The sequence below is a fragment of the Cydia pomonella genome, chromosome 3 (genome assembly GCF_033807575.1).
Source record: "Cydia pomonella isolate Wapato2018A chromosome 3, ilCydPomo1, whole genome shotgun sequence".
NCBI classification, from domain to species: Eukaryota; Metazoa; Arthropoda; class Insecta; order Lepidoptera; family Tortricidae; genus Cydia; species Cydia pomonella.
The window spans coordinates 11,402,503-11,420,761 of NC_084705.1; the positions used below are offsets into that span (position 1 = coordinate 11,402,503).

Sequence of the window (18,259 nt, forward strand, 5' to 3'; positions counted from 1 at the left end):
TGCGACTCATGGTAGTTAATGCCCGTCGCAAAATCATTGGTGACTACAATGGATATGTCATCAGCGAATAAGACACATTTGTGATTAATTTTATCTACAAGGTCATTGTTATATACTAAGAGAAGTGGCCCAAGGATACTTGCTTGTGGTACCCCAAATTTATTATTTCTAAACTTAGGTCTATGATACATGCATACATTCTTGCTGTTAATACTTTTAACTTCCACACATTGTGATCTATTCTTCAAATAAGAATCAATCCATTGTAACGCTGGTCCTCTGACACCATAGGATTCTAGCTTACTTAGCAGTTTATCATGCACTATAAAGTCAAAGGTCTTTGACATTTCAAAGAAAACAGCAGTTGTAAAATGTCTATCATCATATGATCATCATAAATGTCTTGTGATCTGTCGTTTTTCTTAATCTGAGTTGAGTAATTTGAGTAATTTACTTTTAAAATGTTCTATTATTATATTTACCATTTTGTTTCTAATGAGTAGTATAAATTACGTCGCTTAAGAAATCACACTTTTCTATTAAAATATAAGCTTCTTTCTATACTTTTGGCCAGGAGTGTACCTCTGTAGTAGGTTGGTACATGGAATTGTAGTATTCTTGGAATCTTTGTAGTTTCTCATAGCTTAGAGGTTCATTCTAAAATAGTAACATCTGTTTTACTTTTCATTTTGCTTTCTTGTATCTTAATGCTTGTAGTTTTTTTTGTTTTGTTTTGGCTAAGATTATGAATTTTAACATAAGTACAAAATGTAAGCGCGTAGTATTAGCAAGTTGTGTTTGCCTATAACTGGGTGAATACTCCGGTATGATTTTTGTGGTTATCATTTAAGTCCAATTGTATTTGTATTACACCTGTTGGCAATCCCTAATAAATAAATAAATAAATTACTGTCAATAAATATTCATAAAAATGTTGTTATGTCGTTTTCTTTTAATTTAGGTCCATTATAAAGCACGTCTAAATGCTGATCAATATTATTAAAATTAATAAAATGTATTTTATCTAAGTTAGTCTTTAAGTTGTTTCGTTCAAGGCTACAATATTTACAGTCTCATTAACCTGCGACTCATGGTAGTTAATGCCCGTCGCAAAATCATTGGTGACTACAATGGATATGTCATCAGCGAATAAGACACATTTGTGATTAATTTTATGTACAAGGTCATTGTTATATACTAAGAGAAGTGGCCCAAGGATACTTGCTTGTGGTACCCCAAATTTATTATTTCTAAACTTAGGTCTATGATACATGCATACATTCTTGCTGTTAATACTTTTAACTTCCACACATTGTGATCTATTCTTCAAATAAGAATCAATCCATTGTAACGCTGGTCCTCTGACACCATAGGATTCTAGCTTACTTAGCAGTTTATCATGCACTATAAAGTCAAAGGTCTTTGACATTTCAAAGAAAACAGCAGTTGTAAAATGTCTATCATCATATGATCATCATACTTTGTCCCAATCTCGTGAATAAGATTAAACACTGCCAATGTGGTAGATTTGTTCTGCTGAAATCCATTTTGTTCATCTGCGATTATTTTTAATTTATGGAAATATTCGTTCAATCGTTTATGCATCGCTTTCTCAAATATCTTTGGGAGTATTGGTACTAAAGCGGATTGGTGGATAATTTTCAATGTTAGTTTTGTCTCCTTTTTAGGGTTCCGTAGCCAAATGGCGAAAAACGGAACCCTTATAGATTCGTCAAGTCCGTCTGTCTGTCCGTTTATGTCACAGCCACTTTTTTCCGAAGCTATAAGAGCTACACTGTTCAAACTAGAAAAAAAAACAATACATTTTGGGGGTTCCCCATACGTAGAACTGAAACTTAAAAAATATTTTTTTATCAAACCCATACGTGTGGGGTATCTATGGATAGGTCTTAAAAAATGATGAATGAGGTTTCTATTATCATTTTTTTCTAAACTGAATAGTTTGCGCGTGAGACACTTCCAAAGTGGTAAAATGTGTTCTCCCTCTCCCCCTGTAACTTCTAAAATAAGAGAATGATAAACCTAAAAAAATATATGATATACATTACCATGCAAACTTCCACCGAAAATTGGTTTGAATGAGATCTAGTAAGTAGTTTTTTTTTAATACGTCATAAATGGTACGGAACCCTTCATGGGCGAGTCCGACTCGCACTTGGCCGCTTTTTTATAAACTGGATTTACGATGGAAAATTTTAATTTCTCGGGATATTTCCTAGTTTCAAGAGACAAGTTTATTAAGTATGTCAAAATGTTAACTAGTTCATATTTACATTGTTTTATAATACTTGTTGCGTAATTATTGCATTAGTATTGTTCAATGCTGTCAATATTTAAGATTTCTTTTTCGCTAAAGGGCATCGGGAACAAACTATGTGCAATTATATTATTATCAAATACTATGTCTTTGAAAATTGTCTCTTAACATATTTGTTGTGTGTATTTTGAAGACCGGTTTGGCCTAATGGGTAGTGGAACCCTGCCGACGAAGCTGATGGTCCCGGGTTCAAATCCTGGTAAGGGCATTTATTCGTGTGATGAGCATGGATATTTGTTCCTGATTCATGGGTGTTTTCTATGTATTTAAGTATTTATAAATATGTATATGTTATATATATCGTTTTCTAAGTACCCTCAACACAAGCCTTACTGAGCTTACTGTGGGACTTAGTCAATTTGTGTAATAATATCCTTTAATATTTATTTATTTGACGAATTGACGAAGTGATTATTTAGTTCCTCCGCAAGCTTAGGTAACGCTTTTACCATTTATAATGAGTTTGTTTCTACACCCATTTTCCTGAGTAGTCATTACTTCGTTTTTAACAACCTTCCATGATATCCTGCATACGTTTTTGCTTCCTACTTGCAGCTCTACAAGACCAGGGATAGATATGCAGTATACTGTACTAGAGTGAAAAAGGTTTATAGGTAAAATTACTATCTCGCTTCATCAGCCTAGCTGCCTTCTGCTTTTGCAGTGAGTCGGGGACCGCAAATAATATTTCGTCAGGTGACAAGCAAAACTCACTAATTACCACCACAAGTTCATAGCCATAATGAACCATATTAATACGATGATATGGTTGATTTTTGATTACTTTTAGTAATTAGTGAGTGTAAAGTACTGTATTTATCTCAGTAAATCACGATATAATGTATTTCCAACGGTTTGCCAACACATCATCAATCGTAGTATGACTGTTCTACTCGGCGGTCTAACATCGACTGACAGTAACTGTCAGTGACGTCACCATGACGTAAGCGCTCGAAACGTCTATACACTACAGTGAGTTTTGCTTGTCACCTGACGATAGATAATAATTATGAATGTAGTGCTTGGTAGTAAATGAAATGTAAAGTTCACATTTAAAGTTTAGGTAAATTAAGAATACTAAGTTGTATGCATCTGATTTACACTTAGTTAAATTTCCAATTAAATATATAAATCTCTCGCACGATATATTTAATGCGGGTATCAGGTTGAGATGATTTTTTTAAAGTTTGCCTTCAGATTATTGAACTGTCACGGAAGTGTATTGAAATAATAAATTGATGCATGTGTGTATCGATGTGCAACGACGCGGGACAGACGTGTGACAGACCGACGCGCGACAGGACGATTTATGGCTGCCATTTAGTGGATGTTACATGGGCTGACTATCGAGTGATTTTCACCTTCTATAAACGGTTGGAATATTTTACTTTTTAGTGGTAAATAAAATTAAACCAGATGCTATTTGAAAACAATATGAAATTTTACATGTAAATTTACAACGAAATAATAATGAAATCTAAAAATAGAACTTAACGAAAACTAAGAACCTAAACAAACCAGAACAAAAAACGAAAATAATATAATACTAAATTTACCTATTTAAAACTCCAATCTTAAGAAGAATACCCCGTCCAACATCCCGACCCCATAACACTGGCGGCGTTACCCCTCTGTACTCACCAGTAGTCCGCGGGCCAAGAGCGTATCGTATATCGTCAGTCATCGCCTACCGGCTGATACTTTGTCAAATGATAGTTTGTACTGTTCTAGCATAAGAGAAGCCCGGTCTTATTCAAAAATGTATTATTGATGTATCAATAATTATTTTTTCTATGTGATGTATTAAGATATTCTTTATTTCTTCCAAAATAGAGGTCGTGGGATCCAGCCTCGGCATGTGCCAATGAGTTTCATGAAACTTAAGCACGACATATCATTGAAAATTATCGTTTGCTATTTTGAAAAAATATACTAATAGTTTCGTAAAAACTTGTGCATGCGGCATTTCTTTGGAGTAGATTGCTGATTGGACCTTGGGCTCCTTAAATGACGAGGTAAAAGGACATCATAAGGAAGACCATGATGATATCTGAATTGTATAATTAACGTTAAATTTTTACTTTTAGCCACACCACAGAGAAAGCAGCTATGTGTATTTATTCGACATAGCAACGAGCCACAGCAAACTAATAAACGCATTTCTCGGTTTGGTATTTAACGGTCTCAGGCTTTAATCAGTGGGTTATATAAACAACTCTCTTCTAGCGTAAACTTGCGGGATTAAGACCAGATAAGTAAATAAGAACACGCGTGCGTTCCTTTTTTAATGAAACCTGGCTTAATGGTCACTTGCTCCAGCTAACAAAAAAGGTTTAGTACTTTTTTATTATAAAACGTACTAAAATTAGGTCATGCGCTCAAGTGCAAAACACAAAGCCTGCTTATTCACAGTGCTCGTTATTATATTCTATGTTTTTTTGGGGACAGAGCTGATAGCCATCTAGGAAATATTTTATGCATTTTCAATAATAAATAATCATTTAGTATACCTATATGCATTTTCAAGTACATTGTACCCCGGCTAGGCCTCTTTTGTTCCTAATAATAATTTATAGCAATAGTTAGAAATTCATGAGTAATATTAGGCGCGAATATTGGAGGTACGAGTATGATACGTAGTTACCCTATATTGATACATAATATAGTAGTTATATACGATCGTTCGAGTTTCCATCACGTAGAATAATTAAAAGCAAACAAACTGCCACGTCCGCGGGCGATTCAAATAGTTACATTTATTTTTTATATTTTCCGGGATCTACATCAATTTTGTTTTTATGAGAGTTGAAAACTTGAACACACCTGCGTACAAATATGAAATTTTTTGCACTGTTTTACGTATACGTTACGTATTACGTACCTATTTATGATACCTATATCATAAATAAACTTACCACGCTGCTGAACGGGCCAAGGACTTGGACGTCGAAAATTACAAAATCTATTGTACAAACCTTCCATTTAGGATTAAACCTAAGTCTATTATTGTCTCAAAGTTAGATATTGTTTGTATTATGTGCTGTCCGTCGCTTAATTAAATGAGTATTCGCGACGCCTTAGCCAGTACAGTAGCGGGTAACAGCACATTGTCACCACTTGCTGCCGACCACACTGTTATTAGATTTTACTGGTGCCGAAACTAACGCTAACTTAACAGGATGCTATGCACTAATAGAGTATTCTAGTGTAAACGACTATAACATCACTGCGAACATTGGGAATGGTTAGATTGTACTAATATTTTGAACATTTTTATCATCATTCTGGAATAATTTATTGATTTGTTTTCGCTAAACTACGATATAATAACGTGCTAGTCAATTAGTGCCTACTCGGCATACTTCTTGTGTGTGTTTTGCATGCAATTAATGTGTTCTTAGCCTGAAAGTCAGCATCAAAAGTAGCGGATGAAACCATTCTCCAAAAGTTCCGTGCCATCCAGGAATTATTTTCCAAGTAGAGGTATATGGCTACAGTTCACGTTCTAAATTATATGTTACAATCTAATTCATACAGGGACTTATATCTTTTTGCTAAGCTTTAGAAAACGGTAGACACTTTTGACGCGTAGTCTGATTCGTGATGTTTGATGCTGACTGTACGTAAATAAATATAACAAAACCTCTATCAAAGGTAGGACTGCCGTCACAACCACTATCCTTGCACTAAAGATGGTTAGAAACCAGCGGATTAGCGGGGCGCGGAGGGGTGTACAATGTTAGATACTCTAGTTTCCGGAATTATCCAATATCCGTGATTACCCTACTCCCCCTTACAAACCGCGACACATGTTTCGTCTTTCTATGAGGCATCATCAGCAGATGCTGGAGATGTTGATGCTCTGTTGTCCGGCAACGGAATTACCTGTCCGAAAGAGAGGAGGGCCGACCAGTCGGGACATGGCAACCATTTGGGCTTTAAAGCCCCATTTAGACCGTTCAAGAACTTGCATGTGATTTTTGTTATATTAAGGTCGACCGACTGAATTCATTATAAGTACCTACTCTGTAGTTAGTAATGTCTAGCATATTGCATGCAAGTTTTTGAACCGTATAAATCCCCATTTAGGGTTCCGTAAACAAGTAGAAGTCTGTCTGCGGCTTAGCTCATTCATTATATAAGTACGACGATAATTAGTATTATCCTGCAAAAAGCAAAAACAAAAGGGGTAGTCCTTTTACTTGGTTTGTCTAGATATCTTGCACAAAAACCTGCAAATGTATATTTTTCAGTATTGTTATACTACCTATCTATATACGTCATGTATACAAACCTACAATAAACACAGCCGAACTAGAACAGATGTCGGGCGCTATATGCTAAATATCATAAAGCCCAACCAGAAATATATGATCAATGCCAAGAAAGTGTTTTTTTCTCATGTACGAGTATGTATATGTTCAGTTCGGTGTAGGTAGTATGAAAAATTTAGTTCCAATGAAATTCCGCAATATGGCGCGTGATCATATATTGTTACTGGTGAGGTTTTACGTACCTACATCTATAAGCTTTAAGTTAACCCGTGTTAACATTTATAAGTATATTGGCACTCCTACTTTCCCTACGGCGGTAGGTACTTTAGGGAGTCATATTTTTACTGTTATCTCCATCGTTTGACCCTCGGACAACTTATCGTAGCTAATAACTGAACAGTTGAACACTGAAAGAGTGGTGTGATTTTTTTGAGTTACCAACATGGGTTAAATCATACAATTTATCTTTTTTGTTTCACCGCTTTCCCCGATTTAAACCAATGGTTCAATTTTTACTGAAAAGATCCCGCAGTCAACCCTCATACTTTTCAAATGCAAATAAGCGTAGTATTTTTCAAAGGGTGCGTGGGTCCCTCCTGGCCTATTCTGGTCATTACAGGAAATTTAAAATAAATCTAAGCGTGTGTTTTTGTTACGTTATTATTCAATATAGATCATATAAATGGATATATAAAGGGGGAAAAATTTATTAAGAACTCTGAGAGTATTGAATTGCTTTTGTTCTGCTGATATAAATCGTGTCATTTACGACGACGCGTGCCTTGGCTCGTATTATAATATTATTAAAGGTTAGATTTGACAAATCTGTGCGTCATCGTGGATGACACTAGTTAGTGTCATCAGGGTATATTTATACCCAAATTCATTAAAAATACGTACAATCGACTGTAGAAAACGCTGCCTTACCTTTATACGGACTTCTGTGAAATTTAGATTAGAGATCTCTGTAGCTTAATACACAGAGATTTTATATATAGAGTGCTTCATCCAAATTGAGCAGTAAGGAAACATTATATCCATAAGTAAATAAACCCTGATAAATATAGAAAGACTGCATTCTAAGATATTAAAAAACCCTCATAAGTATTCGGCCCGTAAAATCGAACCCTGAAAGTGTGGAAAACCCCTGTAATTGTGGAAATTGACTGTCTCAATATGCTTATATATTTATTTTATTTTTTAAATGCCATACTAACTTATTATTTTGTGAAAATAAGATTGATATCATAATGGTATCATATATTTTACCGACAATTTCCTTCTGATGCCTTAAAAGAGTTCAATTTTATTCAATGAAAAATACCGGCCAAGTGCGAGTCGGCCTCGCACAGGAAGGGTTCCGTACCATTATCAATAAAAACGGTCACCCATCCAAGTACTGATCCCGCCCGACGTTGCTTAACTATGGTGATTGGATGAGAACCTCGAGGTTGAATAGAAATATTTATTTTATTCTGTTTTTAGTATTTGTTGTTATAGCGGCAACAGAAATACATAATCTGTAGAAATTTCAACTGGCTAACTATCACGGTTCATGAGATACAGCCTGGTGAAAGATGGACAGACGGACAGACGGACAGCGGAGTCTCCGTAATAGGGTCCCGTTTGGCCCTTTGGGTACGGAACCCTAAAAATTGATATTATTGAAAGGGTAATAATAAAAAAAAAAAAATAAAAAAAAAAAAACCGCTGACACTGACGCACGCGTCAATGGAAAAAAATCACTATTTTATTTAACTTTTTAGTATTTTTATCGCCGTTTTTACTTTTGGAAACAGTTTTTGTGTATTTTTACCCTTTTGAAATTACATATACCTAACATCCAACATGTGTTCCCAAGATCATAGTGCTAAATACACGGATTACGTAAACTGTCAAACGGCGATGTGAATATTCAAAATAGTGACAATGATAACAAGATCGCGTACGAAAGCGGCACAACAAAGCGCACGACCACCACCCCCGCCCGCGTCGTCCAGCTCCTCGCATTCGTCGTCAGGCGACGAATACGCTACTGCGCCTGACGCGAACAGCAGCGAGTCGAGCAGTGACGAGCGCGGGCCGTCGCCCTCGCCACCACCACCACCAGCGCGACGAGGAAGGCGACCGCTGCCGGCACGCTTGGGGCCTGCGGGACATCCTGCCCCGCCCAAGGCTCCCGCTGCCGGTGGTGCAGTGCGCCGCATGAAATGGACTCCATCTATAAACGAGAACGTCATGCGAGCGTACTATGGGGCTACAGAGGGGGGAACAAAACTATCCGCGTATCGTTCAAGAATACTGCCTCTGTTTCAGGCTCTTGAACCCACCATCATCGTGTCGGAGCAGCGATTATCGGATCAGGTGCGCGTCATTCAACGGCTAAAGCGGTTGGATGACGCGACACTTGATCGGCTTCGCCAGGAGGCTCTCTCTGCTCGCACGGCCTCCACCTCGGTGCGGAATCTGCCTGCCACGTCGCCGGATCCGGTGCCCGCACCCGACCTGGCACCGGGGGCACCGCCGGCTGATTTCAGTACCGACGAGGGGGACGTTGCGAGTCAGAGCGTGAGTATACCTGTTAATGAGCAACTGAGGAGGACTTTGGAAGAGGCGATTACGCAGTATCGCGCCACAACCAATTCTAAGCCACGATTACCACGTTTGCCTATGAATAGACGCAATCTAGCGCTAGTGGGAGCCCTAAACGCTTTACTAGAGCCATACATACGGACTAGTAAAGATTTAGATGATACGCACTCGATCATGTACTGCGGAGCCATCGCGGCGTGCCGTGTTGCTCGAGTCAAGTTTCCGGACGCTGAACGTGCACCTAGGACCGTCGGAGGTGTCCCTGCATGGCAAGCGCGGATCGAGCGTCGTATCAGCTCGTTTAGGACTCTCATTGCAAAGCTGATCTGCTTCAGGGAGGGCAACAATCGCCCTCGAGTAATGCGCTTTGTGAACCAGGCCTTCGCGGGGACGAATATTAGGCCCCGCGAATACATGGCCAATGTCACGGAGCGCATCGACTTTCTAAAGCAGAAAGTCTATGCATGGGCAAACCGTATTCGCCGCTACAGAGAGCGTGTGGATCGATTCCAGCAGAATCGTCTTTTTCAGAGTGACCAAAGGAAGGTGTACCGGAAGTGGGAGGAAACCAACCCTCGTGCGTCCGACACGCAGCCGTCGGATGCTACTGCCATGACTGACTTCTGGCGTAGCATCTGGTCGGTGCCTGTCGGACACACCGAGGGGAGTTGGATGAGTGTTGTCGAGCGTGAGTGCGAGTCCATCGAACCTATGGGGGCAGTCACCATCAGCCCCGATGACGTAAGTTGTGCCATCCGCACGGCCCAGAATTGGAAAAGCCCTGGGCCGGATGGATTGCACAACTTCTGGCTAAAATGGTTTCGATGCTCGCACTCGCGCTTGGCAGCACAATTTCAACAAGCCCTCGAGCTTGGTTCTCTCCCACCTTCCTTAACAACTGGTGTCACCTTCCTGCTCTATAAGTCCGGTAGTACCACGGAAGCGAAGAACTACAGACCCATCACGTGCTTGCCTACACTTTACAAGCTCCTTACATCCATTTTGAGATCAAAAATCAACGCGCATATTGTCGCTAATAACATTTTGGCCACTGCTCAAAATGGATGTAGGGTTGGGTCCCGTGGTACTAAAGAGCTCCTCCTCATAGACATGACTATTTGCCAACAAATCCGACGGAACAGGGGGGCCTTTTCCGCCGCTTGGATTGACTATAAGAAGGCCTATGATTCGGTGCCTCACTCATGGCTGGGGAGGGTCTTAGAGCTGTATAAAGTTAATACAGCTTTGAGAGCCTTTCTAAGCGCGTGTATGAGGCAGTGGACCACAGTCCTTCGTCAACCAGGAGGCGAGGATGACCGCCCTGGCCCGCAGGATTTTATAAGGATTGAGCGAGGAATATTCCAGGGTGATAGTCTGAGTCCTCTGTGGTTCTGCCTAGCTCTGAATCCCCTCAGCACCCTGCTGAAGGATTTGGGACTAGGTTGCCGGCTTCGGAGAGAGGGTGAAGTAATTTCTCACCTTCTTTACATGGATGACCTCAAATTATTTGCACCAAATAGCCAAGATTTGTTGGAGCTACTGAAAACCACCGAAGTCTTCAGTAGTGCCATCAACATGGAGTTTGGTGTCGATAAATGTGCGGTTATGCATGTACAGCGGGGGAAGGTTGTAAATTCAACAAATTTACAACTTTCTAAGACAATGTCTTTCAGATCTATCTCTGAATCAGAAACCTACAAATACCTTGGTATGTCACAGTCGTTGGGTATTGAGGACGAGGGTATTAGACAGTCGGTGAAGGAGCGCTTTTTCAGTCGGCTCACAAAAGTCCTTAACAGTCTTTTGTCAGGAGGCAACAAAGTGCGCGCCTTCAACGCCTGGGTAATGCCCCTACTCACATACTCCTTTGGCATACTAAGGTGGACTCAGACCGAGCTGGACGCCCTGGATCGGAGGGTCCGACTACAGCTCACCACATACCGTATGCTACACCCACGCTCGTCTGTTATGAGATTGTACATCCCACGGAAGTGTGGAGGTCGAGGCTTCCTAAACGCCAAAGATCTCCACAACCGCGAGGTGTGCAATCTCAGGAATTATTTCCTTAACAACGAGTGTGGGATGCATCGTGACGTGGTGGCAGTAGACAGGAACCTTACGCCGCTCTCCTTGGCAAACGAGAACTGGCGCAAACCTGTGGTACTAAGTACTGCGGACCGCAAGGCGGCATGGGAGAGTAAGGTGCTACACGGGCGGTTCTACAAGGCCCTCACGGGACCTGACGTGGACCTGCTCGCGTCGGTGAACTGGTTACGATTCGGGGACCTCTTCGGAGAAACCGAGGGTTTTGTCTGTGCAATTGCGGACGAAGTTATGATGACGAACAACTATCGGAAATATATCCTGAAGGACGGTACGGTCGACATTTGTCGGGCATGCCGCCGTCCCGGAGAGTCACTCAGGCATATCATTTCCGGTTGCTCTCATCTTGCTAACGGCGAGTACTTACACAGACATAATCTCGTAGCCAGAATTATTCACCAGCAGCTTGCTCTTCTATACCGCCTTGTGGACCGCGAAGTACCGTACTACAAGTACTCACCTGCGCCAGTTCTCGAAAATAGTCGTGCCACGCTCTATTGGGATCGATCTATTATCACTGACAGGACTATTGTAGCCAATAAGCCTGACATCGTGATAATAGATCGATCGCAACGCCGGGCCGTGCTCGTCGATATCATCATCCCCCATGATGAGAATCTCGTGAAAGCCGAGAAGGACAAGTCCAGCAAATACCTAGACTTGGCTCATGAGATAACCGCCATGTGGGATGTTGATTCGACGATCATTGTCCCAATAGTCGTTTCAGTGAACGGTCTCATAGCGAAGAGTCTCGACCAACACCTTGAGAGACTCTCGCTAGGTGGTTGGATCAAGGGTCAGATGCAGAAGGCGGTGATCTTGGACACGGCGCGGATAGTGCGGCGGTTCCTCTCTCTGCAGCCCTGACCACCGGCAGCTTGGGCCCTGCCCCGCTGCTGGCGGCACACTAGGTTAAGTTTTTTACAATGTGTTTATATGTGTTTTGTATAGTATTTTTTGATGTATTTTTATATTTTACTTTTATATCCATATTGTAAAAAACGTAACCTAAGAAGGAAGAGAAATAAAGGAGAAGAATAATTGTATATACATAAAAATGTAATTAAAATTTTAAAGGCGAAACTTGTTCTGAGTTTTGTTGTGTTTATTATGTTTGTATGTTTGATATGCGGTTAAATGATGTTTGAACATTTTACTATTCTCTCTCTTTTTTCACTAAAGATTAGACAGAGACAGAGGAAATGGAATCCAAGTATTATAATTGATGACTTTCTAATGTAAAGGTCACTTTAAGGTAACTTTGCCTCGTGCTCATAGCTCACAATTAAGCACTTTTATCTCACTTTTGAAAACAGTTAAGTACCTATAATAAGCTTCTGAGGTAAACTTAATATTTTTAATATGAGTCCATACGTACAATGTTAACTTCTAACCTCAAAATAAATGAATATTATTCATAATTGATAAAATCAGGTCTTATATTTTACCAGCGCTAACTATCTTCGCTGTTTGTGTATTTTGACATCTGTCTTACTTTACAAAATATTTCCGCAAAAGAAAGCCCCTCGCTTGTATTTCAGTAACAGATATCACAATATTAAAGGGACGACCCTTCTTCGGTCATTAGTGTCTCGAAAAAGCAGAAAAGAAGGTGCCTTTTCAGGGAAGTGTTATATTTCGCACACTACCATGGCAAAAAGACAGCATTTAAGCATTGCGGCGGATAATTCGCAGTTTTAGGTACGATTATTCTTAAAAGGATAGCCCGTTCCAGTTTTATTCTCACATATTTACCACGGCACATCTCGTGTCCGCGGCCCGCGATATGAAAATGGCTCAGCGCTCATTTTAGAAAACAGGTTCTCAGAGAGCATATTCAGAATCTAACCGAGTTCATAAGCTACGCTTTGAATTTTAAACTGAAAACTACATTGAATATGAGCGGAAAGGCGGGCGTTGTGTAAACAGTACGCTGCCGCTATTTCCGCGAGTAATATTCGAAAAAAGTACTTCTAGAAAGATGCTGGCTCTGAGTGTGGAAATAAAATTCTCACTATAACACTCTGCTTATGGATATACTTGTATCTACATGTTAAACTTGATTGTTACGTGTACTTAGGATTCGATAGATTAGACCCGAGAAAGAACATGGTTAATAATCGTCATCATCACCATTATCCCACGCAGAAGTCGCGTGTAGAAGCTAGTCTAAAATAAAAGTGATCACGTGTGTTAATTGAATTTAAATTTACACATCATATTTTGTGTCCCCTTAAAATGTCTTCAGCCATAACTGCGTTGTAAAATACCAAAGATTTACACAGCATTAATTGACCAAGCGAGTGCGAAACGTCAGCGACGTTTCAGCTAGGGCAAAATGCTTCTGTAGGTATGTCTGTTAACCTGTACTCGTGGGTTAATTTCTCAGCTGATTCTCATTAAATTTTGGGAGCAGGTTCGATAATTTTATCGTCATTTTTATCTATTATGAATATGAATATTTAAAAATTGCGGAGCCATGCATTAACTTTCTCAGGTCCACTGCTCACAGACACACAAGTATATTAATAAGTTTTTTTAGATTATACTACAACAATACTTTAATTGCCAGGTGCTGGGATCAGATTTTAATCTCCGGGAAAAAAACATGTTTACTATTTGAAAGAGCCTCAGGACATCGGTTTAATGGTCGTCATTAAATTAAATAAATCAAATTGCTCTTCAGAAAATCTTTTCAGATAACCTATCAATTAAACCCGGAAATGATAATCCGTTTAAAATCACAAAATGTTAAACATCCAAGATTAGGTATCTTTGGGTCGCTGTTTTTGTTCGCAGAATATAAGCGTAAGTAGATAAGTAGGCACCTATATCGCTAAAGGGACAGATACTGATAAGAAAATTGCCGTAGGCTCCATCGGGCCACAAGCGGCGAAGGGCTTAAAGGATGTTTTTTGGCAAAATAAGAGGCAATACCTATATAAGCTAGGTAGATAAACGCATAGGTTGAACACGAGTAGGTTGTCGAAAAACACAAATTACATCAAAGCTATATTCTGCGACCCCAAATTATCCCTAAAAAGAAAGGTCGTCCTACATTAAGAATCGTATTTATTTTGTTGTAATAAACAGCAACGTAACGGCAATGCAAACGGTTAAGCGTAAGAGCTATATGGGTGAGTAGGTATAACCGGGAGCAATTTATCTTATCCCTTATCCACAATCCTGGATTTGCGACTGTATAAAAAATATGCTTATAAATTATTATTTTCTAACCAGGCGGATGATAAATTTCGTGTCTATTTATTGTTTCGATTATGGATACTAATGTTCTGGTATCGATGAGAGAGAGGACAAAGAAGGATTTTTTTTTTAGAATACTTTAGTTTATAGTGGCCATTGCAGTCCATGAATACGGCTTTTCGGAAGCCGAAGATTTTCTTTGGCAGGATTAGTTATTAGTACCTAAGGATCGATATAAAAAATGTCACCATTCCGAAACAGAAACTTATGAAATATTAAACATTATCTTTTTTAATTCCTCTTCACGCTTAAACCACTGAACTGATTTAGTTGAAATTTGGTTTGACCGATTTAGTTTGAGTCCCGGGAAAGGACAATAGCTAAAATTGGTATGGTTTTTGATTTAGTTGAAAATGATACAAAACGTGATATTTAGAACCTAAATATAAACAGTTAAAGATAAAGATAGTTTTGAAAATGGGGTTAGTTAAAATACCCGTTTCTTTGAGAAAGTTACTTTGATTGAGAAATTTAAGCTTAGGATTGCATCCTTGAAATTAACGGACTTTAAAAAAACACCGTGTAACACATCACATTTTTGAAAATATGTAGTTCTTTCAGAAAATATATCGAATTCTAACAAAAGGAAAATGAAATTAATAAAAGAAAATATAATATAATTATATATAAATCTGACTTATTGCTGTATAATTATATATAAATCTGACTGATTATGTAGGTACATAGAATATTGATGTGCTTTATTACCAGAATTGTGTCACGTACTAGACGCCCAAAACAATGATTTTAATTGCTACTAGTTTTTTTTATAGTTTCTGTTTTAGACCATGCATGTTTGTCTGTGAAGTAGTCCTTGTCTTTGTAATAAGCCTTCTTCATCAATGACTTTTTCAAGTAATTCTTAAGAACTGGAAAAGGTAGGTAATCTTAAAGGATCGTCAGGTAACTTGTTATACAAATTAATGCATTGCCCAACGAGTGACTTTTGTACTTTATGGATACGAAACTTTCAGCAAATCAGTTTAAGTACTCAGTTTTAACTGGTAACTGAGTGTGGGTATGACATCATAGTTCCCAAAAGACCGAACAAACGCTTAATTTTTTTTTTGTTTGAGAAATGACTTGATCGAATATTTTCTTAGTGTAAGTGCTTTGGGATAAATTCGAAAGGGGGTTAATTTAAAAAATCACTAATACTCGTATCATGGGAAACGGCACTAATGCAAATAAATTATTTGTTATGCAAAATACGAGTATATGCATCTGAATACTGGCTAAAATTAGGTGACCAGCCACCTGTTAGGCCATATTTTTTAAATAATATGAAATTTTAACATTATCTGGCATCTACATTCTTGAACTAGCAACTTTACTACGCGAAAATTCACACATATTTAGACGAATTGAAAGTCGCCGAAGATTTCAAGTACACAATTATTTCGAAGCATCCCAAACTATGCTGCGGCGACTTTATATAATAGAATCCCTATCCGTATTAAGTAGGAAAAAAATATAACAATATTTATTAAAAAACTTAAAAAGTACCTCATAGATTATTTTTTATTCTGTCGATGAATTTGTAGCGGACAGTTGTAGTTAAACTTTTTAATTATTTTATTATTATTTCCACACTTACAACTATCTTTAGAGGTACTAGACCCAAGACAATAGCGTAACTATTAACAAAGTTATTCTAAGTTATGGCGCATATAACATAATGTGAACGATGTGGACTTTGTGAATTCAGTTGGAGAACACCAAAACAAATTAATGTTCTCGGGTACTAGGTTAAGGGTCCGCACAGCGCGCGTCAGCGGCGCCTTCGCGAGCAGGTTGGGGCGCCCGCGCCGCTCGGCCAGCAGCCGCGGCCGGCGCCGCCGCTACACGTACCTGACCGGTCGGGCACGTACAGGCTCACACAGCTCAACACTTGACTGTTGTAGGCAACCCCCTTAGCAACCGAAACAATGTCCATATACTTAGTTTAATTTAATTTGTTAATATGTATATTTTATGTGTATAATGTAAGAATAAATAATTATATTATGTTAAAATAATACCCGAATCATGTAGCATGTAAGAACTTGATGTAATATTTAATATACACATATGCAATTATAAAAGAATATGTACTGAACTACAAGCACTTTCTACTGTAGCAACAGCAAGCAAGATGCCTTGGTAAGTGTTGTTAAAGTACTAACTGGGTTCTAGTTCAGCAGGTATTATCTGATATAAGCGATTTTTTAAATACTGTTCAAAGTTAAAGTAATGCATCTTAAATATTTTCATCATCAGTCCTATTTGTCACAGGCATAAGGAATTTGGGATTTGGTTATAGCTACATATTAAAAATGTAGACATATTTTCTCAGACACCAAGGTAGGCTGTACCTACTTCAGAAATAGCAGGTAGCGTTTACATAACACAAACCTAAATTGATAACCAGGAAGAAAGCTTTTATCAAAATTATTCCTACAACTGTGAAAACGGCTCGTCATTATTATTAAAACCGGAGTAATTTTACCTCAAACATAATTACGTATTTAATAGCCGTAATCCAACGGAGATTGTAACAGGCATCGCAACGTATTTTAAGAAATGAAAATTGTTAATTTTGTCTCGTAATTATTTTGGGTAGAAGGATAGTATTTTTTTTAAATTAATAAATAAATAAACAAAAGTAGTCATGATGAAGTTTGTCAGTCGGGTTTTTAACGGAGTGATCTTTCCTGAGTTTACAAGAGGTTTTGATTTGACTCCATTGATTTTGACTTTATTGATTACCGACGCCTTGTCTTAATCGTTTTTCAAGAGCCTGGTCCTCCTGGGGTCTGCTTTTTGCATTTCTTGAACAAGTTTTCTAGGTATCGGTTGGAGAGTGTTTATTGTTTGTAGTTGTACTTACCCCCTTGGTCCTTTAATGTTGCCTTCGAATAATAAATATTTAAAAAAATCTCTGGCGTTCTTAGTAAACTCACAAATTTGTTATTTATAAAAGCAAAATACAAGATCACAGATGATTACGCTTGATTAAATTACGCGGAAATTACGCTTGAGCGTACTCCATTTTCCTGTAAACGAAATATTAATATTTAAAATACATTACTTAAAACTATTAAGTCACATTGAAGCTGCTGCATGATATTCGATTAATGTAAATTATATATGAGATTGCGTAATTGACACAATAATTTAATTAACCATAACTTCTGAATCGTAGCGAATAGATACATGTTAAATTATCATGTCTGGATGAAATTATTAACGAATATGCTTGCCACTCGTAGATGTTGATGCTTGATTAAATTGCATTTACTTATCAAACAGAAATGAGATAAATAGATTATACAAGGGAGGGTTTTTTCGCGATTTCGGGGTTGGTCCCATAGTAAAAGTTGCTCAGTATAATCCCAAAACCTCCCTGGCAACGGGAATGCACATATTTTTTGGCCACCTTATATAGAATGAAACGCACATAAGTAATTGCGCGAAATAATAACTACACAAAATAATGATTTTTACCGTGTTTTTAACACTAATTAATCATGAATTTGTGTTTTATAGTATTTAAGGAGCCACAGTCCCATTGTGTTCGGGGGTACCATTATCCAAACCTAATCACGACAGTTATTAAATTTGAGCAGAGCAAAACTGGTAAATTTAACAATGATATTTAGTGTCACTAATTGTAAGTTTTGCCTTTTCGCATTCAGAGTATGACATA

At 38.4% G+C, this 18,259-nt stretch overlaps 1 protein-coding gene across 1 annotated transcript; it reads left to right on the forward strand.

The window, feature by feature from the left end:
- The first annotated feature begins 8,541 nt into the window (after positions 1 to 8,541).
- On the forward strand, positions 8,542 to 16,466 carry LOC133516630 (hepatoma-derived growth factor-related protein 2-like). Its single transcript, XM_061849645.1, has 4 exons — positions 8,542 to 8,748; positions 8,929 to 9,180; positions 9,736 to 9,852; positions 16,320 to 16,466. Exons 1-4 carry the CDS (start codon positions 8,542 to 8,544, stop codon positions 16,464 to 16,466), a joined length of 723 nt encoding a protein of 240 aa, XP_061705629.1.
- The last annotated feature ends 1,793 nt before the right edge of the window (positions 16,467 to 18,259 follow it).